Below are 26,377 nucleotides of genomic sequence, written 5' to 3'. Positions count from 1 at the left end.
AAAAGTCCGGGTTTACGTAAGATGTTTCGACCAAGATGTATCTGACGTTAACGCGGGAGACCTTGAAGACATTTCATGGCTTCTGCTGCAGGATGTACACGCGGTATCACTGTTACAGAAAGAATTCTGAAAATAAAATCCCTTATCTTCATTCACTCTTCAAGCGTCTTTTCATCCTGTGATTGTGGTTGACATTCCTCAACTTCCTAAGTAAGACACACGTCACACGATCACTCTGAGGCCTCGTCTCGAGTTACAGAGGGTAACAGACTCAATTTAAGGACAATTGCCAACACAGGTCTTTGGAATTCAACATACGTTGAGATTTTACAGCCATTTTCAATTAAGAAAATAGGATAAAGTTTACACCTGCAGCATCCATAAATACATCCTTTAAAGATCAATGTTATCAGGAAAGTTATCTGATTTACGTAGGCCACAGTGAATTTCATTATTTATTAATGACATTTTCTGCGCCTTACGTAAATGAGATAAACGTCTTTAACACAGATTACAATTTTTTTTAAAACACGTTTGTTTAACTTAACCTTGATTCGATTAAGATATAAGTAACGTTTTAATAACTACATTAATTATTATTATTATTTATTATTTAGTGTTCTGTCTGACGACAGGTCCATATGAACAGGATCCTTCCATCCTTTTCTCGGACTGGGACCTGTTCATATACATTCTTGGCAGATGATCCAGAAGTAGTTTGCCATTGCCTTCTTCTGTGTGTGAATGGAGTAAATGTTGGGATGCCACGGAGAAACCGGGGAAGCCCCCGGAGGAAAACTCCGTGTTGCCTAGACCACGGCCTTGCCCAACACAAGTTATAAATTCGGGCACCGCCGGGAATCGAACCCGAGACCCCAGGATTACAAGGCCAGCGTTCTAATCGCTAGACCACCGTGGCTACTACATTAATTATCCCACCAATAATAGAGAATTAGTTCAGGCATTGTTACGTTTTCTGTCGTTCTTTTGTTTTTGTAATCGGTCCTATGAGAAAACACTACATTCTTAGTTTCAGACATACCTTCGTTTTGCATTGTTGAGGCTGGAGCCGGGGATGTGATGGAATGTTGTTGCATTGTTGCCATATCTTGCATAGTTGCTAATTGACGTGGATAGCCGAGTTTTTTAACAACTGGACGGAAATATTGCTGTATCAGTTACGGTTGGTTCTGGTGTTGACTCATCCTCGTCCGATGTATCTGAAACGGTTGCATCACGTCAGAAACTGATCTCGACTAACGAGGACTTTATTTTGTACCAAAGTCCACGCATCCACCTGGATACAACAATAATGGCACACAGACTTCTCTTCTGACTCTTCCCTCATACCATAACCTTTAAACCAACTCAGAAACAAGTGGATATGAAACATGCAGACATCTAGTTTAGAGAGAACAACCACGGTTCCGGAGAATCTGACGTAAATACGTCTCTGTAATGTAATGAAATGTAATAATTCTTATATAAGATAATTACTTGTGATATTCTAAAACGTTTTTAACAGCACAATATTATCTACTCTACAACGCACTTCAACAAGCGATTCACAGCTCAGCTCTTTCCGCAATAACGAAAGCGGATTGTTGACGGCAGCAATGAAACACAACAATGTCGAATAAACAGATGCCATAACAATTAGTTTCTTAGTTAAAGGAGTAAAGCATTGTTATGCACGCAGGAGTTCATATAAGAGCTGACCATTGTCGGTCCATATTTGCACATTTTCCTAACGCTGTTTTGCCGAATGACCCTTCCGTATGGACGTATTTACGTCAATAATACGACAGGGGTATTTGTAATTCTTCGGATATTCTTTTCTAAGAACAGGCCTCCGATCACCTCCTCTTGTAAGGTGTAACCCACACATTTCTTGTTTGACGTTACATAAACAACAAAATTGTTTTACAGACGAGAGTTGGCAAACTGCCGCATTCCAATTCTTCCCGTTTCTCACAATCTGCGATCGAAATGGCGGACACCGTACAACACAGAATCAGAGACTGGCATTCAGCAAATTGACGCGTGTATTAGGCAGTTCATTTTCCCGCCGCTGCACGTTTTGTAACACAACCTTCAAAACGACCTCGAGAATAACGAGTTTCAACTTAAATTTTGGAAATTAAGGTAAATTATTATATTAGATCTTTAAGTATCAGTGGCGAATCCTAATCCAGAAATAAAGTTGGTGCATAAATGCAATATCATACCCCCCTCCCCCCCCCCAAACAATCGCACAATAATACTAAAATATTAAAAATACCAACATATCGTCGTTGCGTTATATAGCAAAAACATTTATTTATAATTATAATTACTCCTGTAGTGGCTACCGACAGCCGCATAAGTTTGTTACGAGGTAAAGAGTCTAATATTAATAGTTGCCTCATTCCCAGACGTCTTCTGCGAGACATCGGAAGATAATGAACATTCATGAATGGCGAATCACAAAAGACTGACCAAGAAGTCGTCACGATACTCAGGAATCTTTGCCCAAACGACAGACGGCCGAACGCATGAAACTTTTCATCGTGAAATTAATTTATTCGATAAGATGCGTTGATGCTTTAAAGCTCGAAACTGTTAGAGACGCAGATGTTCTGTGTCTGTGTAACTTGCATCTCTTAAAAATGCGTTACTCGAAAACTTTTAACGATTATAGTATATTATCCATCACGATTAGGTTTCCACAAATTCATAAATTTCATTCTGTACTTGTAACCTTTCTCGCCATAAGAGACGACAACAGTAACTGGACAGCAGATCGTACGGAAGCCTCAGTACCACTCCTACTCTCGTGGAACTGCGTTATTTCCCCTTAAACCCAATTCCTTTGTTCATTTGTTGAGGAGTCACTTTGATGAATAATGAATGGTACAGGAGCCTATACGGGAATCCCTGTTTCTTGCTAACAGTACTCACTTACCAAGCAAGTTAACTCAGCAGTAAAGCCTTGTATTCTGGAGGTAACCTATTCCAACCTTGGCTGATTTGGCGACTATACTCCGATCCATCTTTGTATTCCTCGGTCCTTCCAGAGGAATAAGTAATTTATGCTCAAATTTGCCACTGGCGCAAATTTTTCAATCCGCCCAAAAGAAATCATTAAATAATACATACAGCTAATACATCGTCGTCATTTACACAGAAACATGGAGTAGTGAGCAGAGTTGCTTATTATTCTGGAAGTCCCGGTTCAAACCTCGGCCAAGAAACAGGCAATCCTGAGGTTTTCAGACTTTTCCTCAGTCCCTTCAGACAAATGCCATGATAGTATCTTAAAATACACCCCGGTCGTTTACGTCCATATGCTTTCCCATTTATCATTCATTATAGTCATCCTACCATTCGATGCGGTATATAGTCTACGCTAATGACGCTGTCATTAAATAAACCACAAATAAATACCCAAGAGCATTAGGTTATTTCGTTACAAACTTATCGCTCCTTCTGTTCTCCCAGCAAAACCATAGAGCTTGCGACAACGCGGTAACGCGTCGATTCACATTCGAGATATCGAGATCGAATCCCTGATTTTCCACGCCTACCAACACCACGACCGTCGATGACACAAGGCGATTAGGATTTTGGGGTTTTCACGGCGGTGAGCCCGAAGATGGCTGTCTTCAGGGTTGTAACTCCGTATAGTCTGACCGACGTTTCAAAGGTCCTTACTACCTCAATCATCAGGGAGATCGCTACAACCCAGAAGACAGCCTTTCAAACAAGCCGGTCAATGTGGGTTTTACAAAACCGCACAAAAATGACCTAGGGGGGACGCCTCTGCGAGGCGTACGGCTCCCACGAACTTCCGATACCATCGCCTTACATTATTTCTGTCGATTTCCAAGAAATCGTAAGATACTCATCCTTCTATCCTTCCTTCTTTCATGTAATTCCAGACATTTGTCCTTATAAAATTGTTTGTATTGATATTTGCTTAAATACGAGAACTATTTCTACTTATCTACTTTCCTGTTCTTAGCCGGATCTCTTACGTTTACATAGCTCTTCGAATCTTGACTGATTCGAAGAATCGTTTGCTATAGACACTGTACTATCTACGTACCCATTCTCCTTTCATTCCTATTAACGGTGCTATATTTCAAGAACGGTTACGTGTACACCTTTCCGTCCAAGCCCCTGTAAATGTCTCAAAGTGTTTTTCTTACACAGTTTTCTGTTAATAAAAACCATCATATACCAACAGCACGGTTAATTTGTGGATCTATTTAGGCCCAATGGCACACAATGCAGCTTTTGTGTATTTATTTTTCAAAAATAAAAACCTAACCTAACCTAAGCTACTCAGCACCTGGTACGGCATAGGTAGTGATAATTTGGTTACAATCATCTACATTTACAATCAAATAAATCATATACATGCGATGTGTTCTAAATCTTACCTTATTTGCTTTTCAGCATAAATATTTCTGCTACACACTAACTGTCATAGGTTTACGGTCTAACATTTTCGCCACAGCGAGAAACTGAAATCGAATTATGAACACGTTAATCTACTTTTCTGTACACTGGGCTATATCTTTCAAGCTCTGAGTTTATTCTTCACCATTGCCAATGTACAAACTCGTATTTGTAATGGACGTCTGTAAGGCGAAATCGTTTCATTTATTCTTGGGTCAATAGCAATTAGCCTATACAAACCTCATACATATGCAAAGAACTGTTTAAATTTTAATTACCTTTAAAAAGCCTCAAAAATAAATCGTAACATATTTTAAACCTAAATTATGCCGATTAGCTTTCTTCGTGTAGAGTTAAAACTTATCAGACACCACTAACTTAACAAGATTTTACAAATAGTTACATCGTCGCCAGGTTTTATTAATATCCTGTGGAATCCAAAGCTACATCCTTTATGATCCTAAGTCAAGGCAAGTTATCTCACCCAGCAGTTATCTGTGTGTCACATCCTCGAATCGTTGAACAACATAGATTTAACCCTTCGAAGCCGCAGCTGGTCTAAATAACATTTAATAATTCAGCCCGTACCGCATAGTAAACATTGCGATGATCAACTGGTTAATGGCTGTTTAAGGAAATTATCGGGTTACGCTTAGAATCATATGAAAACCATAAATAAGAGACACCGCGTTATAGATTGTTAAAGCAGGTGGAACATGCAGTTACTGGTAGGATTAATCGGTTAAATGCCGTATGAACAAAACGTATTAATCTTACCTTAATATTCCCAGCGTTACACGCCTTACAAGAGGCCGACTGCACAGCGAAAACTCCCATGACACTACACAACTCATCCCACAGCAAGCCAGGACTGGACTGGGTATCTCCGAGTTACTATAGCAACAGCACAGAGTTATCAAAAACATATCCACAGTCCGCAATCCCCCTCCCAGCTGAAACAAGTCTCCACCCAAGACATTCGTCGCACGCATTACGTACTGAACAATCGTTGAAATGCGAGATTTCAAATCCTCACGGAACCGAGGATGAAGACGTCTGTACTCATCGCCCTGACAATCGAGGAAGGACGCGCCTTTGAAACGTCGGTAACCTCCAGACTACTACGCAACAACCCAGAAAACACTCACTGCTTCGTTGATGCAGGCAGCACGAACCTCCGAAACGTCGGCAGACTTTCACCAGACCACACGGTGCAACAACCCAGAAGACATCCAACTTCACTGTGCAAGAAATTTGTCAGTGCGTCGTCATTATAAAAGACCTTTAGATCCTAAGTTGCATATATTTCGAAAATCTATTAACGTAAGTAATTTCAGGGCCCTACACGAAGCTTCGCTAGTGTCGCGCCCACCTCATAAATTTGATTGACAGCGAGACATTTTTATCTCAGAAGCCTATTTTCTTTACCTCAAGACAGGATCGCAGGCTAGCAGAGCAGCTTCCATGTGAATACCACAGCATCTAATCTCCAAAAGGTGTGTCCTTTAAGAAAACCGGTGATTCATACCTATGACGAGGATGCTGCTAACCGTTCTAAATAGCAGGATCAAGGTCTAACGTTCCACTGAAACACTCCAGCCCACCCCGCCACTGATATGGACCACACGCACAAACACGTTATTTCCCATTAAGCTGTTATCTGTCACTATCGTCACGACTGAATGAAGATCAAACACTAATCAGAACGACACGAACACAGTCAAGATTATTATTAATAGTACTTAAACCGTTTAAAGTCGAAGCAGCTCGTCTAAATCTTATTTAAAGAATTCGGCCCTTACCGCAAAGAAAACACGACACTTCCACATTACAAATATCAGTTGACTGATGCTGTTTAAGGACTTAATCGCTGTTTCTCGTCAGAATCATACGGAACCCATGAACACGTGGTGGACAAATACAGAGTTGTAGATTATTAAACCAAATGAAACATCTAGTTACAACTGGACTTGAAAGGGTTAATGATTCTTCAACCAACTTCAAGCGATTTTGTTCGCATTCGGAAAGATCCTGTATGAATACGAGATTTAAAACAGTAACATACCAATAATAATTACCAAAATATTTTAATAAATATCTGCTTACATGCACAACAGGCCTCATTAGGTCATGTACTCCTCTGGAAAATCTTCAGCACCGTAAAGATGGAGACAGTATGCTTCTTCGAAACGCAGACATTCCACACGGAGTTACGACCCAGAAGACCACAATGGAAGCCCTTACCACCCTCAGAACCTCAAATCCTACTCAAAATATCGTGGGAATCTGCACCAATTACAAATCAGTACTAATTTCGGTGGACGTTTCCTTTTAAGTAAGAGTCTGAGTTTCTTAACAGATCGACACGAATCTAGATTAAACTCGTCCAGCAAATTCAAATTTAATCGAAATCTGGTGAAGTAATTTTGATGATAAACGTGTGATTCGACGGCGAGACAAGAATTCATAAAAACAATATTTTATGGGTTTTGTGCAGAGAACTTGCAGAGAGTGACACGTATGCCGTCACAAGTTCACGGCGATACGAAACGTCGGTTGATTGGTAGGGACTGAGAAAACTTGCCTCGACCTTCATGCATGTCGTTCAGGGGTTCTCAAACTTTACCAGACCTCGGAGGAATTTCATCCATTTAAAGCCTTCATTAAACTGAACAGAGCTGCTCACAGCGATACAAACTGACAAATACTGACAACATTAACAAAGCTTGTTTTTGTTGATACATAGTAAAATAACTACAATTATCATCGCGCAGTCGGACACAACATGCCTACGACAACAAACGCACAACAGGCTAGGCGGACTGGTTGTATACCCCTATTTTAGTTCACGCTAAATACGAAGGTGATGACACATCGATCTTATGAATGAGAAATACCCATGAAAAGTATGACTCAAGGGTTCGCACATGGGGAGTTGGGTGTCCTAGTGCAAGGATATCCACAGACCGCCCACATGGACGGGAGACACACAGGCCAGGAAACAAACCACAGACCGGTCAAGTCCCTACCCAACACTCAAAGTATGTAATGTCCATCCATCTATCCCATGGTTTGCTTCAGTTTGATAGAAGTTACGTTGGATTGATATTTACAAGAATCTATATACGCGAACAGCAAGGCCACTGTTACAACTCCCTATGGTCTGCACACGCACAGTACACGCGAACGAGGAACATGCTTAAGTACTCTTCGTCTATTCGGCGAAAGGAGGTTCGTCATACCTTGCGTGGGCAATCTTACGGAAGTAAAAGTCTTGTATGTTCAACGAGATCTTCTGTGTGTTTTAACGATTTCGTACTTCCCTTCACGAAACCAGAAATATTTACATCTGTCCTGTTTTCCACAATACAAGTTGGTACGAGAAAAGTTTCATTTTACTTACTTATTTGTGGTTTATTTTACGACACATCCAGACACAGCTTCATTCCAAATACAAATCTTCTTCGTCTTTACTCGGCATTTTACGACACTGCACCAATTACTGAGACTAACTAGCGTCGAGTAAAATAATGGTTCAATGACTGTGAAAGATCGGTCAAGAAACCCTTCGGAGGAAAGGCAAATCAGCTGACCCCTCTTTTATGGTAGGCCTTCCCCTGCATTAACGCCGAGAGTCTCGGATAAACCACGAGAAAACCTAGACCGTGGGGTGAGGAAACCGCCTATGCCCATCTAGCAGACGAGAGTAAGACACCCAACTGTTGCTGCGACCGCTCAGGCTGGATGGATCGGTCAGAAGACTGGCTGGCCGAGGGGCTGGGATGACAGAGTTCGATGACCGGCAGGGTCTGGGAATTTTCTCTTCACTGTCTTGTCTAGATCGGATCACGGACCCTGCCTAGTGGTGTCCGGGGGTTGTTTCCCAGGGGTAAGCAGGCGAGGTATACTGGATTAATGTGGCAAATAATAAGAATCGGTGGAGGGATCTTCTGAATACGGTAACGACGGTAAAAGGAGGGGAATTTCTTCACCACCTGAGCGTGCTATTTGGTATCTCAACAAGGGCTATGATCTTTGGGTCATTTTCGTACTCTATCCTAACCGCGTATTAGAATATCTGAAAATGGTGTCACGCGAAGACGAATTCGTCATCGACTCATGATCTTGGATGTCAATTCCGTTTTACGTTAGTTCCAACCCACTCGTGCGCAATGATGAAGCCATCCAAGTGTTTCTAAATCTTACGACAGGATAAGCTACGAGAGGCTTCGCCTGCCTGATGTGAATCTTGAGATCTGGAAACACACTTCCGGTGTCAACCGTCATTCTTCCGGTAGCGAACATTCCGCAGCCTTTGATGTGACCACCACGAGCTACACGTGGGATGAGGGGAACCCCCCCCCCCCCCAAGACAGACCGGACGGGGGGATGACCAAATTACTCACATTATCTGAAAGCTATAAGCTGTCCCAACATGGAATAGGCTATAGTTACATTAGCGGGATTTCAGGTTACCACGACGAGTATGAAGATTCCTATTATCTGGGATGTTGCACCGTGTAATCTGGAAGAAATAGACCGACGTTTCGGAGGTGCTTAATGCAGCCACCGTCCTGATAATGGAGGCAATAAGCACTTCTGCAACGTCGCTGAATTTCTACCGGACTACCACTGGCCCAGTTACCCAAAAGACAGTTATCTTAATACTTTCCGCCGTGAGAGCCTAAAATCTCACCTAGAAAGTTTTGTGCTTCAAAGACGTTCATTTAAAACAAAATGCGTACATTACTCAGGGTACTCAGGGCCACAGACACAAAGATACCCAGGACAGATGTGACTACCTGAGGGGAGATACTGGATAAACTGTCGGTCTTTCAATTTTCAGAGAATGTGTTGGCTTAGCAATGCGTTTGAATTGCAGAAATACCAGCCCAGACATACTCATACGAAAATCTCAGCACATTGGTTACTGCTGTCGACAGCAAGTAACTGACCTGTGAAAGGTTAGGTTATTCTCGTGCCTGGATGAAACCTGACGGTAGAGCTAGTCTCAAGCATGCACTAGGTTCAGGTCCAGGCCCTCATACGTGGTGTTACGAATTAGAATAATTTTGCCTTTGGTTTACTTAATAATCGATTCCTTATGTTATACTTTAAAGTGACTGCTGTTCTAGAATATTCAGTACAGACTGACAGAACACATAATTTAGAGCAGTGGTATTCAACCTGGGGTACGCGTACCCCCGGGGGTATGCGAAGACATCTTAGGGGTACGTGAAATTTAAAAAAAAAAATTATTTTATGTTAAACACTGAATAATCAGTAATGTGATTTATTTAATTTATTTCAGATGTAGATTATATACTACATATAACTTGAATTATACACCAACAACTTTGGGGGTACAAAGTTGAAGAGAAATTATATTTGGGGGTACGCGAACAAAAAAGGTTGAATACCACTGATTTAGAGTGTGTTAGGCCTGGTTTTCGAGATTGAATGTCGCCGTTGTGACGATATTTTCATACTTTCTGCTCTGTATCCGCAATTGAAAATTTCAACATTCCTTCGTACTCCTTTAAAAAAAAGATGATATTATTACGGTATGTTGTCTCGTACTGAAGAGATTTAATACCACACAGCCACCCAGTTTATTTAAATTTGATCAATTAAAAACGACTAAACTCTACTGATAACACCAAATAGCTTTGTTAATGTCAGGATATTTGAAACTGGTCGTCAATTTGGCAGTCTACCAACGATAAAAAATGCAGGTACCTCAGAGTAACATTTTATTATGCTTTTAAGAACAACTTTTTTCATTCCTTTACCACTGTTATATTAGAGCCTGTACCAACTGTCCGACTATATTTGACACGATCGACTTTTTGGAAGTTGGCTATTCAGCACTGAAATGTTGTATATTTTCCCCTTGTACTTCAACAGTCAGTAAATCTGCCGTCTTCAAGGTTGCAGTGCCGCGTAGTGTGGTAGAAGTTTAAAAACGTTTCGGAAACTCTTGCTACCTCCATCACCAGGACAAAATTAACCAGCTGATATTTGTAATGGTGCAGTGCAGTGTTTTCTTTGCGGTACGTACTAAATTCTTAAATATTATTTAGACTAGTTTCAACTTCAACAGCCTAAAATTTTATATCGCTGATATAAACAGAGGGATGAACACAAATTGATCTGCAAAGAGTTTTGAAGCATGGACCATTAGGAAAAGGAAGTTGGTCGACCAATGAAGATATCGAATGATGCAAGGAGATCTTAATGGAAGACGTGTACTTGAAGCTGTTGATACTGATAAATAGCTTCAAGGCCAGCAAAAGCCCTCAGTAACAGAAGGAATGTTATCGTTCGCTACGATACTGGATACTGGGAATTGGGAACGACCCGTTCTTCAAGTTCCTGATCACTGCGTGTCCCAACTTTTCGTTGGCTCGATCTACAGACATTCGGTAGGACACCCTGGACGAGGGATCGGCCCGTCACAAGGCCTCTACCTGTACACAGGACAGCACAACACAGAAAAACGCGGACAGACATCCATGACTTGAGTGGGATTCGAACCCACGGTCCCAGCGACCAAGCGTCACAAGGCCCACGCCTCAGACCGCTCGGCCACTAAGAAGTGGACGGAAATCGTACTGACACAATTATTGCTAAAGTACTCTCAAGCGAATAATTATATATCCAAAACAGTCATGTTAATCATGTTAGCCGTGTTGGTCCAGTTAACGCTTTGAAAAACGAAAAATTAAAAGTCTCGTATTTAATTTTGTTCACTGGAACACAGCAGAATCGATCACGTAAAATGTATCTTTAGCCACTTGCAACGGACGTTAAGTCTCATTTTTCGTTTTTCAGAGCGTTAACTGGACCAACGCTCAGTTCTTGAAGACAAACCAGGTTTCTCTTTCAAAGACACAGAAATGTACACGACTATTATTTATATGGACATGAGCACTATCTGGTGTCATACATCTGTACACAAGAACAGGATGTGCCTTTATCATTATCACATTCTTCAGATTCTTGCCTTTTACTCATCACGAGTACGTCTCCTTTATCATCTTCGACGTAGCGGCCATTTTCACTATGAATTCGAACGCTTTTCCTGTTCGCTCTCCAAGAACTATAAAGGTATAGATGGTCTACCCACCTCTCCTTTGGTCTTCTCAGTTATTGCTCGCCTTTGTATATATAGGCTACCTCAATAACTTTTACGCACATCTTTTAACCCTTTAAAACCCAGTGGTAAGCATATGTACCACCCACTTCAACATTCAAAACTTTACAGTATACCCACAGATTGCATGCTTATAATTTTCAGAATAAACAGTGATCATTTCCCTAAGCAGTATTAATCAACTGGTTTATGTGACAGAGACGCGTTGTGTTTTCTTTGAGGTAAGAACTGTCTTTAAATAACACTTGCATGAAGTTCGACGTAAAAGGGTTATGTTTCATTTTGTAGTAGTCAGCGTAATCCAACTGTGTCTTACATTCTCAGACCCCGTATTTGGTTCCAAAATGCTGACGCCCAGTGTGTTTCGAGCAACGGCTCCATCACTCTGATGATGGAAGTAATAAGATCCTCTGAAACACCAATCATTATTCAACACGGTGCTACAACCCAGAAGACATCCATAGAAAAAAGAATAGCCTGCTTAATCTGAACACATCAATTACAGGTTTACGTAAACTCAAAATGGAAAATTGAAGATTCGTAAGAACGGCAGATCACGTATTCTTTAACCACGAGTCATTCCGTAGGAGGCCAACTTAAAGACTACGAGACTACAGGGAAAAATATCCTAATTTCATAACGGCAAAAATTACAAATCATTCGATCTTCTTCCAAATCGTAAATATCGCACCAACAAATTAAAACACAACTGACGTTACGTAAAAAAATTAATAGCCTAATCATTATGATTACAAAACGCAGTCCCTCACTTTGAGAAACGAACACACGTACAAATTGTTTGAAAGGAACATTTAAGGATGGTTAAAGCTCACAAGTATTAGAATCTGTGTATAAAAACATTAACAACAGTCTTTTGTTCTGTTCAACTAGAAGTCTTATTTCTTGGAACTATATAACCAATGGGTACCACAAGTCGATAATGATGATGCACTTCCGGTGTGTGTGTGTGTGTGTGTGTGCATTATGACACGCGTCGTGTTGGTGCTCGGATGCTGCTGAATCAGACCGCATGCTGTTTCAAGGAGGATGCACAAGACTGGGAATACGGAAACATCAGAACAAGAGATCTGACCTCTGTGTGAGGCTGCAGCGACAGGTAGATTGACAAATTACCTGCTCGACTCTCAGATTAATACAGAATGTGGGCTACAGACAGCGTCGTTAAATGAACCACAGACACAACAAAACTTTATAATTGTTTAATTTTAACCGTCTAATCACAATAAAATATTTTATTAGATATCAAAATATTAAAATTAACATTTAATATTTAAAATATATTAAAATGATGCTCTTTCTATCGAAATGTTAATTAAATGTTAATTGTAGTAATAATATTTTAATATTTAATAAAATATTTTATTGTGATTAGACGGTTAAAATTAAACAATTATAATCATCACAATATGACGCAACATTATCATCTCAAAAACTTTATAAATCAAGCAGTTTTTTTTTTTTACAAAAGTGAATAATTCAACAAGAAGATTAAATTAAGAATGAACATCCTAATTACGATCGACTGTACGTAATTCACAGACTCGCAATTTCCTTTCTCCAAGGAGCAAAGCAATGAACGATAGATATATCGATATTTATTTTGAAGTCGATTCGTTTCCGAGATAACTGTGATCAGATATGGCTGAAGGGGGTGAATTCGCCCTGTCTGTGGCCTAACCAGCTAAGGGATGACTTGACAAGAAGCGCCGAGAACAGATGAACAGATCAGTATCACGCATCTATCACGTAACTAACAATCGATATTTTACATCCCAGACCGCAGGCCCAATACGAATTTACTCTCGAAGCTCACAGAAGAAGTGGCGTAACACGCCTTGACATAAAAGCCAATTTTATTGCAGAGAACGGGATCCCTCCTTCGGATCGATACGTGTCATTAAATATCGTAAGAAAAAATTACCATCTTTAAACCCAAAATCTTCACCGGGACTCGAACCCAGGACAATTTCCCTGATTGTGACCTTTATTCCTGTAATTTCCTCGTCGAAACAAGTAACTTTGGTCTTTGGTCGTGCTTAGTTTCGGAGCTACAGTTAAACACCCCCCCCCCCCCCACCGGCTTAGAATTTTACATTACGCAACGTTATCAGTCCAGATCGTGGCATTCTGGGTGTCTGCGCTATGTAGTCTCTGTCTGCATACCAGCGTTTCTGAGAAACATGCTACTTTCAACCCTGACGATAAGGGCTGCATGGTCTTTCTAAATATTAGTACAGAGAATCAAAATACCAGAAATCATATCTGTAATACACAGCCGAATTTACCTGTACAATTCGTCCTGTATTCGAAAAGCGAATATATTAGAATGACGGTCCCCTTTAAAATTCGGTCAGACAAACCCAAGCAGATAATAATATTATCAATAAGAATGAAAATCATGACAGACATCGTTTGTAAAAAGGCACGACACTACAAAAGTAACATGTCAAATGAAGTCTAATTTAAAACAGGGGTGAATTTTTTTGGTTTATTTAACGAAACCGTCTGCAGGTGATATTGGGTCAGATGTAAGATGAATTCAGCGCGCAGGATGACGCATGGGTAGCTTATTAAGTCATGATTCGGAGGGACTGAGGAAAATCACAAAATAATCTTCTGGCGTGAATCGAGTCCGAGAGACAAGAGGGCCGATCACTTCACTGAACTGCGACGTCCATTACAACGGACTGGCACGAGCGCAGAGAAACAAAGAGACGTCACAGGAAGTCACTGATAGCGTCATCGTCATCATCAATCGTGTGTATTTTGTTGCTAATTGCATCTGCCGCTGTTAACGATTCTCATTTCATGCTTTAATGCACTGACAAACGCTTTTCTGTGGGGATGATTTTTGAAGCGATTTACAAAGAATATGACGACGTCAATTTCCTCCAGCGTGTAAGAGTTTTCAGATTCTGACGGCGACGATTATGAAAATTCCTATCTTCTGGGATACTACGCCGTGCAGTCCTGCAAAAAGTGACCCGACATTTCAGAGGTGCTTGTCGTAATAATTCATCATCCTGATGATGTAGACAGACAGCACCTCTGAAACGTCGTGCACCTTTTTTACCTGACTGCACGGCGAAACATCTCAGAAGCCAGCCGTCTTCACACTCATTGCCTTGAGAACCTGACAAAAACCACAGAATTAGACTTGTTCACTGGTTAAATATTCCAGAGTGACTTAGATCTGTCTTGAACTGAGGCCCGCCAGTGTGATGAAGTGGGCAACACCTGTCCTGACATGAGGCCAACCCCTGCACGGCTAGACACTCCTGCTGCTTTGGTTCTCACCCCTATGGCGGGGCGCACAATACAAGCCAATCTCATGACAGCATTCGCTAATACAACTATTGCAGTATAATAATCATCCAATTCTACCGCAGCGAAAACATCCCCCTACCGGGCCCCTTCACTCACCCCTAAAATCTAATCACCACAGGACAATACCGCCACCATCATGTACACATAAATTTGAACAAATAGCATTATGGGGGTGAAAATTTGTTAGGGGTGGAGGAGATACCAGTAACTGAGCAGCCAAGCCTCGTGGGTCCTTCGATGATGTTTCTCCACTTACCATCTTACACAGCAGTCCAAAGAAATTGCAGGCTGTCCCAAAAACACGTATACACATTATAACACGGAATATTAATTGAATAAAAATTTCCTTGGATATTATCCATAGTCTAGTAAATATAAAACGTAAAACGACGTTTCGGAGATGGGACTCTATCTCCGTCTTCAGGTTCCTACACAGTTGGGCCCACTAGATAGAGCTAATCCCTATCTCCGGAGATAGAGTCCCATCTCCAAAACGTCGTTTTACGTTTTATATTTACTAGACGATGGATAATATCCAAGGAAATTTTTTATTCAATTGGCCTGCCGTTCTGCCCTTAGAAGGACGAAGCTATTCTACATAATATGATCTAAACACAAATTCACTTCCTACCTCAAAGAAAACACCACGCCTCTCTGAATCTGATTAGGGAAATACTTGCTACTTATTTTTAGAATCATATGAAACCCTTAGATTCACTTTGCGGATAAAATTCAAAGTTGATGAACGTTTTAAGCACGTGGTGTAAATAGTTACCACTTTGTTTAAAGGATGACGCCTGGCATTCATATTTTAAATACGTGTCCTTTCTTCCCTGCGAATATTATGAATAATAAATCAGAGACAACCACGATTTCTGGGCGAGGTCCATGCCTTCTCGCCGTCCAGAGTCCTTGGCGTCGCAGTCAGAACTACCTCTAGATACGACGGGCGTCGGCCGAACATTTACCTGCAGATTAGTCTGTTTACTGAGACTGTTGTCACCATGGAAACGTTTGTTTCACCGCGAAATCAAAACTTTGGTACAAATGTCTACAAGTTGCGGCTACATATTGAAGGGTAGTGACCCTGAACAAGCAACGGTCGGCTTTTCCCAACAATACAGACGAGGGGGAAGGGGAGTGCGTGACGTGGTGTGTGATCTGGTATGCACGTACCGGCAAAGCGTCACCAAGTCTAATAACGACCAGAGGCTTCGGCCAATCGAGCAGTCACCTTGTGTCTCAACGTCTCGCAGTGCAACAGCGGCTTAAGTCAACCTCACACGACGGAGTGGCACATAATTTCGAATATATTATACCGGCTGGCGTTATCTGGGAGTGAAAGATAAAAATGTGGATATTTTGTGTGGTTAGAACGCTGGCCTTGTAATCCTGGGGTCTCGGGTTCGATTCCCGGCGGTGCCCGAATTTATAACTTGTGTTGGGCAAGGCCGTGGTCTAGGCAACACGGAGTTTTCCTCCGTGGCATCCCAACAATTACTCCATTCACACACAGAAGAAGGCAATGGCAAACCACTTCTGGATCATCTGCCAAGAACGTATATGAACAGGTCCCAGTCCGAGAAAAGGATGGAAGGATCCTGTTCATATGGACCTGTCGTCAGACAGAACACTAAATAAATAAATAATAAATATTAAAACAGTTCTCAGAGAAATAGGGTTTATAGATTGAATTCTTCTGGCTCAGGATAAAGACTGGTGAAGGTATTTTGGGATCACGGCAATGAACTTATGGGTTCTATAAAACACGACGAATTTCTTGATTCGCTGAATGACTATCAGCTTCTCATGAAGGACACTTCCACCGAATTAGTAAGTTGTATGGACTTGTCAATGATTAGAAGTAATCGGTCGGACACAAGAAGTTGAATAAGAACCAACAACTCAGATTCAAATGCGAGCAGCAAAGTTTCGTATGTACGAGTAAATTATAAAAGCAGAGCTCGTAAAGCCGTCCCTACTACATAAATAATCACTGCTATTTCGTTGGTTAGCTGCCGATTAATGCATAAAGCGATCAACACGCGGCTCGAAACATGTTTGATGGAACGTACTTTCGTTTTAAAAATTTAATTTAATTTCAAGTCAAATTCAGTTCTTGCACTGTACCAACTTCTATGTGTCATTTAGGGGTTAAAAGCGATGTAGAGGTTTAGCCTTATATATTTACCCGCGCGAGACTAAATGAGCTCAGGCGCTAAAGATGTACGTATTTAAGTTGTCACACCTTTTCATCCTTTCTTGCGAACATTTAAAAATTAATAACAATATTTTTACATAACAAATAAGGAGGGTTTGCAAAAATTTAACAAAAAGAGTAAAAGGTACAAAGGAAATCAGAAAGAAATATAAAGAATAGAAATAAAATACTTGTAAAGCAAATTAAAGAAATGAGTAAAAAAGGAGAAACTTTATATATCCGCCCCCCCCCCCTCTACCTGCTGTGTTCGTATCACGTGCTTTTGAAACCAATCAAAAACAGACAGATGTCGTCTACTGACTTGCTTTGCTACTACTAGCAACAACTTGTCAGCCACAGAAAAACCTCCTTACAAACCAGAAGCTCATCTCTTATTTAAGTAACAATATCAATGCGCTGGTGTTTGCTCATTGGCCAATTCCAAACTGAAAGTAGTTAACTATCTGGATACGTAATCTCAATTTTGTTCTGAAACTCCCCCCCTCCCCCCGCCCTTACAGCTCAAGTCATTACTTTACCCAACCAGGCTACCGGCTATCCCCACAAAGTTCCTCGTGGTTTTTCCCAGGCGTAACGAGATAGTACGTTAACGCGGGCCACGACAAACCCATTCCAAATCATCATCCACGTTTATCTTCCCATCTCATTCGATAAACACGGACCACGCAATGAAATATCACATTAAGAACGCTGAAATACGTTGGGCAGTGTTTTGTGAGTTGAAAGTTCAGCCGCTGTTGCACGCACATGAACACAGCTCCTGTAGCAGCTACCTTGGTTATTGATTAAAGAGTTTCTCGTTGTCATGACAACCAGATCCATACAGAGGCAAACATATCGTCACCTGCTGCAACCCGCAGAGAGAGAGAGACAGAGAGAGAGAGAGAGAGAACGTAACGGCTGGGATGAAGAATGAAAGTAAACCCGAATCTCTTAGTAAGGTAATTCGGTTTTAAATAATAATTAAATCGTTTTAGAAGGCACCAAGGTAAACTTCTACCAGACCACACGGCGCTAAAACCCAGAGAACTGCTACTTTCGTACTCAGCGCAGTGAGAACCTCAAATTATATTAAATATTATTATTTTATGCTCCACGAAACTAGTTTTTCAGTAGGAGAAAGTATTTGGGTCTTTCTGACACGTAATCTTACTGAACTACAGTCTGGCTTCAGCAGAGCAGGACTTAAAAACCTATGTTTCTATTATTAATTAGCTCTGTAAACACTAATTAATAAATAACACGAAGGCCTGTGGGGGGGACCCAGAAACGAAAAGAAAGTATTTGTGAGCTCGGTATAATCCCGCAGCGCACGCCTTCCAAGTATTCGCTGGGCCCCAGATCGTTGCCAGGTACGTGGATCCTAAGTTATGTTGAAATTCGTCTGCAAAAACCTACGAAGCCAAAAACTGGAATGATCTATATATTCAATCCACGTTCAGACTGCAAAAACGGATATGACTTGACGAAGAACTAAATGGCAGAGGAGTTTTCTTTGATCAGCTGAGAGATATGTCTGTTAAGGGACAATACTGAGCCAGCTGAATCCAATTCGTATCTTTACATTATATTTCTCGAAGTTTAATTTCAACCCCTTGAAACAGAAGCCAGTCCGCACCGCAAAGAAAACATAACACCTCACAATTACAAATAACATTTTAACGTTGAATAACGTTTATAAAATCACGGTACACTCGACGGAAACTGTTAGATGTAAGATAACGCTGGTGTGTAAGTTCTTCAAACGCCAATAACTCGAGACCTATGTAAGATAGAGCATATACACCTATATGTAAATTAAAGAGTAGATAAAGGGCTTTTTCTACATGATGTTTACTTTATTCTATAAAGCATATTTCACACATTTTTTAAATAATTACCCAAAACACGTAATAACTATACCCTCGTTCCTTAAATTCAACCGCTTGCCACGTCTAAAGCGTAAGAGTTAGATCGAGACATATTGCGGGTGAAATACGTAAATAAACACGAGCTTTTCAAATTTGCAAACAGATTTCAGCTAACTCTCACGGTTTAGGAGTTTAGGCCATTTATTTGGTAACAAAAAACGTTCTAGAGTGTTGAGTACATGACGCAACACATAGATGACCTGTCGGCAGATGACGTCACGTATAGATAATATGTAAAGGTATACATTAATGTGTAAATAAAATTTTATTTCAGTACAAATATACTTCTACAGTTAAACGTTATTCAACGTTAACTAGGGAACCGTGATTCCACTGTCAATTTTTTTTTTATTAATTCTATATAAGAAAATAGCAGAAGACAGAAATTTTCAAAATAGCAGTTGTTTACACTGAGAATCATACAAGATCCATAAATACAAAATGCACAGTTACCGATTGTTAAAGCAGGTGGTACATTTAGTTACCACGGGGTTTTAAAGAGTTATAGAGTCGTTATGTAATTGCTACCTCTGTTCCTTCAATATCGTGTCGCTTTCAGAAAGTGAAAACTGATTTTTTAGTGCGAAGGTATAGGCCTATGTCTTTCATTTTTTTGCAAATGTCTTGTCCTGGTGCCTGGCAATGAATTATGAAGTGAGCAGACATTGATTTCAAATTCCGAATGAGAAAGGGGGAAAAACGTATGAGATGACAGTGGAGCTGAATTGATCCAATCCCGGGAAAGTCTGAGAGTTGGACCAATGAGACGTTGCTCTTGAAAATGCCATGCGCAGTACATGGTGCGCAGAGCCATGCAACAAGTCAACCCCCATTAGACCTACAGTACAGTACAGAACAAATATCAAGAGACGCTATGTTATAAAAAGCATCTTTTAACGTAACGACGAAAGCATTAGAGTGATATAGATTAAAGTTTCTCTCTGATTAACCCTTTGAAGCCGAAGCTCATCTAAATAATATTTTTAAAAAAATTCAGTGCCTACCTCAAAGAAAACACAGAGACGAAGTGGTTGATTGTGCCTAAGAAAACGATAATTGTTTGCTCAGAATCATAGGAAACTCAAACACATTGTGTGGGCTTCTAAAGCAGGTGAACGAATATTTGCCATTGGGCACTTTAAAACGACGTGCAGTTACAACTATCCTAAGAGATGAAATCTACGTCTTTCTTCAGAGCATTCAGAGCTAATACCAGAGCCTTATCAGATCCTATATTCACAGCTAAGTATTGTTAAAAACCCCGTCATCGTAAACATTTTAAGGGTTTTAAATCTGTAATCCTTCGTCCTTTAAGTAGAATCATCCCTGACCCACATGTGCGTATTTAAAACAAGATAGACATGACATACCCAACTTATTTGCAGATTCATTCACTTTTAAAGACGTCAAACGTTTAAAAACTTTTATTTTTCAGACTTAGTATTATCACCAGATGGTGCTTAGTTGGGTATCAGGTGTCCCTCTACTTTAGGTAATTCAAGTGGAAATGAACATCAGCGTTTACCCTCAAAATAAATTCAATATGGATGTTCCTCAGACCGCCAGTAACATTCCAGCCGAATTACTGGGGATATTAACTACGGTTGACCTAAATTTGGGACACCCCTTAGTCGAGTCCAGGGGGTGTGTATCCCCGAGGCTTCCCCTCAGCGCCCCAAAGAGGAAATCGAAAAAGTTATATCACGCTACAGAATAAATGGAAACCGGACTGAGATAATTACAGAAATATAAGACATGATAGTCCATGATAGTCGAACTATCATGGACAGAACTGGGGATATCCGAAAGGCGGAATTAATTAGATGGAAACAAAGAACAGAATTAAAAAATATCATAAACCACTCCTCGGAACGACAAGAACTTCTTTTATGGCTATTATGAACTGTTACGTTTGTAATAGTGTTCCCTTAAGGGAACAGGCGGACGGCGTTGTGAAGTGTACAGGTGTTAAGTAAAAATTATGACGGCCCCGAGAATCATAAAATGAACACATCTCACCGTATAAAAATCGAGCTCTATCTCGATACCATTGTCCAGTCTAGTTCCCAGAACGTGCTGCTTATTTATGAGTCAATTTGCTGTTGGACAGCCCAAGCATGGCACTCGCTTTGTATATATTTCCCGTTGCCGTAGCAACGGCTTGTAACACGGCCAACGTGGCTCATCCATTTTCTTTATCCATGAAAATTAAAATCATGGAAAGAGAAAGATATATAAAAATAACCAACCAACGAACCACAATACATGGCGACGTTACCATGGTAATACTGAATTTCCTAACACGAGAGCTATCGTGCAAGATCGACGCAAAGACCTCAGACGATACTTGCTACATCATTAGTCATTCTATGACAGAAGTAGATATTCCGACTTAAAAGTTTCTTGTTTCAAGTTTTTCGAAACGATGCTCCAAACAAGATTGATTTATGTCCTAATGTTTGATCTTAACCACACCTACAGCATCGGTATTCCACACGCAATATCGAAATGTTACTTTTCTTCAAGACTTAATAAACTTTAATTATTCGTGTTTTTTTTCCGTCTAATCACAATTGTATATAAATAAAATTTATACATAAGATATTAAAATATCATTTACATATTTGGTACATCTTTTTACTACATGTTTCGGTTACATTGAACCATCTTCAGGTGTAAAGTTAAAATTATAATCTTATAAACTAAAACTTAATTACTGTTGTTGTGTAACTTCTGATGATGTTTACTTCCAAATTCATTGGAGTGAGGATATATTTTGAAGTGATAGTGGTTTAACATTGGCCTGTAACGTAAATAATTTAAAATATTTTTAAATATTACTGAACTTGAAAGAACGAGTATAGAAGACAAAATGTAATAAGGTAAAAATAAATAAAAATGGAAGGTAAAATGTAAAAATGAACATACCGAGGAAGAGCGTAGATATGTCTAATTCACAATAAGACACAATTATATCAACTTAATAAACTTTTCTATTTATCTCCAGAAATATCCGCAGATGCAAAAAATCACACGAAGCTAATTGTACAAATATTATATAAGCCCAGTTTGATATTTGCTTGTCTTGATGTATATGTGGTTCAGCTCATAAATTTCTCAGTAATAAAGACAAATGGCAGAACATTCCAAATGCTGCAACCATTAGGCAGTACTTCTAAGAGGCCTATGGCCAACGAAAACATTGAAATAAAGTTACACGCAACAAGGCTGATGTTAATTTTGTTCTCAGTTGAGAGTAATGTGAGTGGGATACGAGTAAAAAATGTTAAGAATAAAAAGATATGAATGGGATAAAATTACGAAATAAACCATTCCTCGTTGGATTTCGATGGTACTTTTACCACTAGTTATATTAGACTTCCGAATACGAGCCGTTTTAAGAAGTTTTATGTTATATCCAAGAGCAGAGAAGACACGAGGATGCGAACCGATTGAGCTATGTCACGGCCTACGAGAGCGATGTACGAAAAAGTTAAAAGTTTCTCAGTCCAAAAGAGAAGGAGAAACGATCCACGCGCTCTGCTGCTGTCAGAGCCCCCTTTTATATCACGCAAATTGAACACTAGTTAACATCCAACATAAGCTGCATTCCCTTTTCATACGTGGATACACTCCCACTTGGTCGCATATTTCGACACGAATGCATCATCATCACAACACGTGTTTACCAAAATGCAAGCCTTTGCACAGCGTACAAGGCATTCCTTACACAACTTTATTATTTGGTGACGCTGTCTGGCGTAGCGTAACTTGTCACAATCTAAAGGTAAAAATTTTGCTATGACCATATAATCAAGCAACTGGGAAAAAAAATCAGTTATTTTTCAGCACTCTTCATGGAATGAAAGCGAATAACAGAACAGCCTAACCTCACTTATGACACCGGTTCGCAAATTCTTTTGCTCTGAGCCTTCTTTGATGTGAATAAAAATTACTTAAAATGTGGCTTAGCTATGTCGGAATATAATCACTTTTTTTAAGTGTTCTGTCTGACGACAGGTCCATATGAACAGGATCCTTCCATCCTTTTCTCGGACTGGGACCTGTTCATATAGGTTCTTGGCAGATGATCCAGAAGTGGTTTGCCATTGCCTTCTTCTGTGTGTGAATGGAGTAATTGTTGGGATGCCACGGAGGAAAACTCCGTGTTGCCTAGACCACGGACTTGCCCAACACAAGTTATAAATTCGGGCACCGCCGGGAATCGAACCCGAGACCCCAGGATTATAAGGCCAGCGTTCTAACCGCTAGACCACCTCATCTTATTATTATTTAGTGTTCTGTCTGACGACAGGTCCATATGAACAGGATCCTTCCATCCTTTTCTCGGACTGGGACCTGTTCATATACGTTCTTGGCAGATGATCCAGAAGTGGTTTGCCATTGCCTTCTTCTGTGTGTGAATGGAGTAATTGTTGAGATGCCACGGAGAAACCGGGGAAGCCCCCGGAGGAAAACTCCGTGTTGCCTAGACCACGGCCTTGCCCAACACAAGTTATAAATTCGGGCACCGCCGGGAATCTAACCCGAGGCCCCAGGATTACAAGGCCAGCGTTCTAACCGCTAGACCACCTCATCTTATTATTATTTAGTGTTCTGTCTGACGACAGGTCCATATGAACAGGATCCTTCCATCCTCTTCTCGGACTGGGACCTGTTCATATACGTTCTTGGCAGATGATCCAGAAGTGGTTTGCCATTGCCTTCTTCTGTGTGTGAATGGGATGCCACGGAGAAACCGGGGAAGCCCCCGGAGGAAAACTCCGTGTTGCCCAACACACGTTATAAATTCGAGCACCGCCGGGAATCGAACCCGAGACCCCAGGATTACAAGGCCAGCGTTCTAACCGCTAGACCACCTCATCTTATTATTATTTAGTGTTCTGTCTGACGACAGGTCCATATGAACAGGATCCTTCCATCCTTTTCTCGGACTGGGACCTGTTCATATACGTTCTTGGCAGATGATCCAGAAGTGGTTTGCCATTGCCTTCTTCTGTGTGTGAATGGGATGCCACGGAGAAACTGGGGAAGCCCCCGGAGGAAAACTTCATGATGCCTAGACCACGGCCTTGCCCAACACAAGTTATAAATTCGAGAACCGCCGGGAATCGAAGCCGAGACCCCAGGATTACAAAGCCAGCGTTCTAACCGCTAGACCACCGTGGCTTTTTAATTAGCTACCGCGGATAAAAGGCTCCTACTTTGGGAAACGCTAGCTTAGATTTAACTCTGATGCAGTTTCATGCAGTAGACGCGCACATGCGCATTTGAATATCAGTAACACGATTGCAGGCAGCGTTTTTGTTTTGTTCTCTTGAAACTTGTAGGACGAAAGCTAATGTCAGTTACGTAACTCTTCCGCTCTGGGAGAATGACAGAGGAGAACAAACGAGTATGGCGGCAGAGGCTGGCGCCACACGGCGTTCCCGACGCGTCACGACGCTGCAGTGTTTGGTTGCTAGGGGCAACGCGGATGCTTTGTCTCTCGTCAGGCGCATCAATACCAATCTGTAGGCCGGACGTTACACCCGCCCCCCGCATCAAGATTTTTTTTCTCAATGCAAGATGCTGGGTTTGTCAAAGGCGTCGCAGTTCTAGAGAAAACCGACGCTTCTGGAACCCAAAGCCACGTGGAAATTGCATGGCCAAAATGGCGCTGGGATAGCTTTTCTCTTCAATTTACGATAGTTCTAAGTCTACGTATAAACATATCTTCGCGTTTGGTAATCACTGACTTAAAATGCGTAGATTTCAACAATTTTAGTTCACACTAGAGCAGAGCGCTCCTTTTGGAGCTCCTGGGGGGGGGGGGGGGTTGCGTTTTAAAATCTTGAGTAAGAAACTAAACCAACCCCCCGAATAGGGGGTTAAAACACTTGACTAACCCCCTTCGTGGGGGGTTAGTTTAGTGTCTTACTCAAATCATTTTTTCAAGTCATTTGTTTGATAACGTAATTGTTTGACTACAAATAGATTGACGACGACGACAAATCACGAATTTTTATAGTAGAAGATTATTAATTAATGTTGATTCCAGCATAGAATGAACTTTTCTGAAAGCATGAGGCTGCCATTTGGTCTGTGACTTTTATTCTTTGTGTGAACACTATGTACAGCGTTTTTTTTAAAAAACGTTCTCGGTTTTCACAATGAAGTTCATTAATGAGTTTAATATATTCACATGGAAGAGGTAAGATCTCTAATCTCTTAAACAGGCTTCTACGTGAATTCCTAAGTTTGACACCACCCATTATTCTAATAATTTTATTTTGTAAAATATAATTACGTGCATAATAACACAGCGTCATATTTTGCATCCCCAGCGCCAAATGTTCGTGTTAAAAATGCTCTCCATGTGTAGAAATTTTACATCCTTCAAGGTATATCTAAAATTAACGTTCGGTAATTTAATTCTATAAATTTGGCTACACAGCAGGAAGCAGAAGCCATCTTGGATTCACCGCTTCCCTGCTTAAAACAGCTGAACACTTTTTCGTACGTCCTGCAGCTGTTACGTCGGTAAGGTACGCAGTTGTATTGCGTACAAAATTTTATGTTTTATTGGTCGTGGTGTTTCGAATTATTATTATATTCTGACTGCAATCGAATTTTGTGTAGTGGTCGGGGGTAGCACTGAACATGCCCAAGAATCAACAACAGAAGACAGTCAAGATGGAACACGTTCAAACGCCGAACACACGTGAAGTGAGCAAATCTAAAGCAGCTGTGTTTTGTACAAGTAATTATTTTCAGTTCGCCGTTCTTTATACTGACTCTCATGCCTGTTCTGTACTTGTTTATTACGAATTGTAAACATTACTTATATTACAGTGGATGCTGAATAGTAATTTTTTTTTCATTTTGTGGTGTAAATTGCAATATTTCATTTTTCTAATAATCCACCTTCTCCGATCAATGTTAACGTTTATGATGATCATATATCATATTATGATGATGTTAATATAACCACCATTTTGATAGGTATGTAAAAGGTATAAAAAATTTAAAACCTTTTAATTACTTATGCTGTACATTCAGAGCCCAAGCCTCAAATTAAAAAAAAAATTAAATATGTATCAAAAGCTTTCAATAATCTTCTCTTCCTCTCTATATTTCACTTATCAGTTTGCTTATTAACTATTTCTCACTTCGGCCCTGAAGATTGAGACAGCATGTTTCTTCGAAACAATAGTGTCTACCCTCGAGTCTACACGAACAACATCGCCAACCTCACTGCCGTCAGAACCCAAAGTTTCACATGGAATAATTTTGATT

At 40.5% G+C, this 26,377-nt stretch overlaps 1 protein-coding gene across 8 annotated transcripts in view; it reads right to left on the bottom strand.

Moving 5' to 3' along the window:
• peb (zinc finger protein pebbled) overlaps positions 1–26,377 on the bottom strand; it is a 138,651-nt gene that overhangs the window by 13,784 nt on the left and 98,490 nt on the right. For 3 of the 8 annotated variants that reach the window (XM_087342979.1, XM_087342975.1, XM_087342976.1), the window contains one exon: positions 1,043–1,220. In XM_087342979.1, coding sequence (XP_087199105.1) covers positions 1,043–1,115 — 73 coding nt within the window. In that variant the 5' untranslated portion in view covers positions 1,116–1,220. Of the gene's footprint in view, positions 1–1,042; positions 1,221–1,497; positions 1,627–5,220; positions 5,338–5,871; positions 6,330–26,377 lie in introns of those variants that run through there. The other 5 variants (XM_087342977.1, XM_087342978.1, XM_087342981.1 and 2 more) reach the window with 4 other exon arrangements.

The sequence above is a fragment of the Zootermopsis nevadensis genome, unplaced genomic scaffold (genome assembly GCF_977971745.1).
Source record: "Zootermopsis nevadensis isolate Lab colony 2312 unplaced genomic scaffold, Znev_1.0 Znev_ptg000004l, whole genome shotgun sequence".
NCBI lineage: Eukaryota > Metazoa > Arthropoda > Insecta > Blattodea > Termopsidae > Zootermopsis > Zootermopsis nevadensis.
The sequence above is the reverse complement of the archived record's forward strand: the minus strand, read 5'-3'. Positions and strand labels throughout refer to the sequence as shown.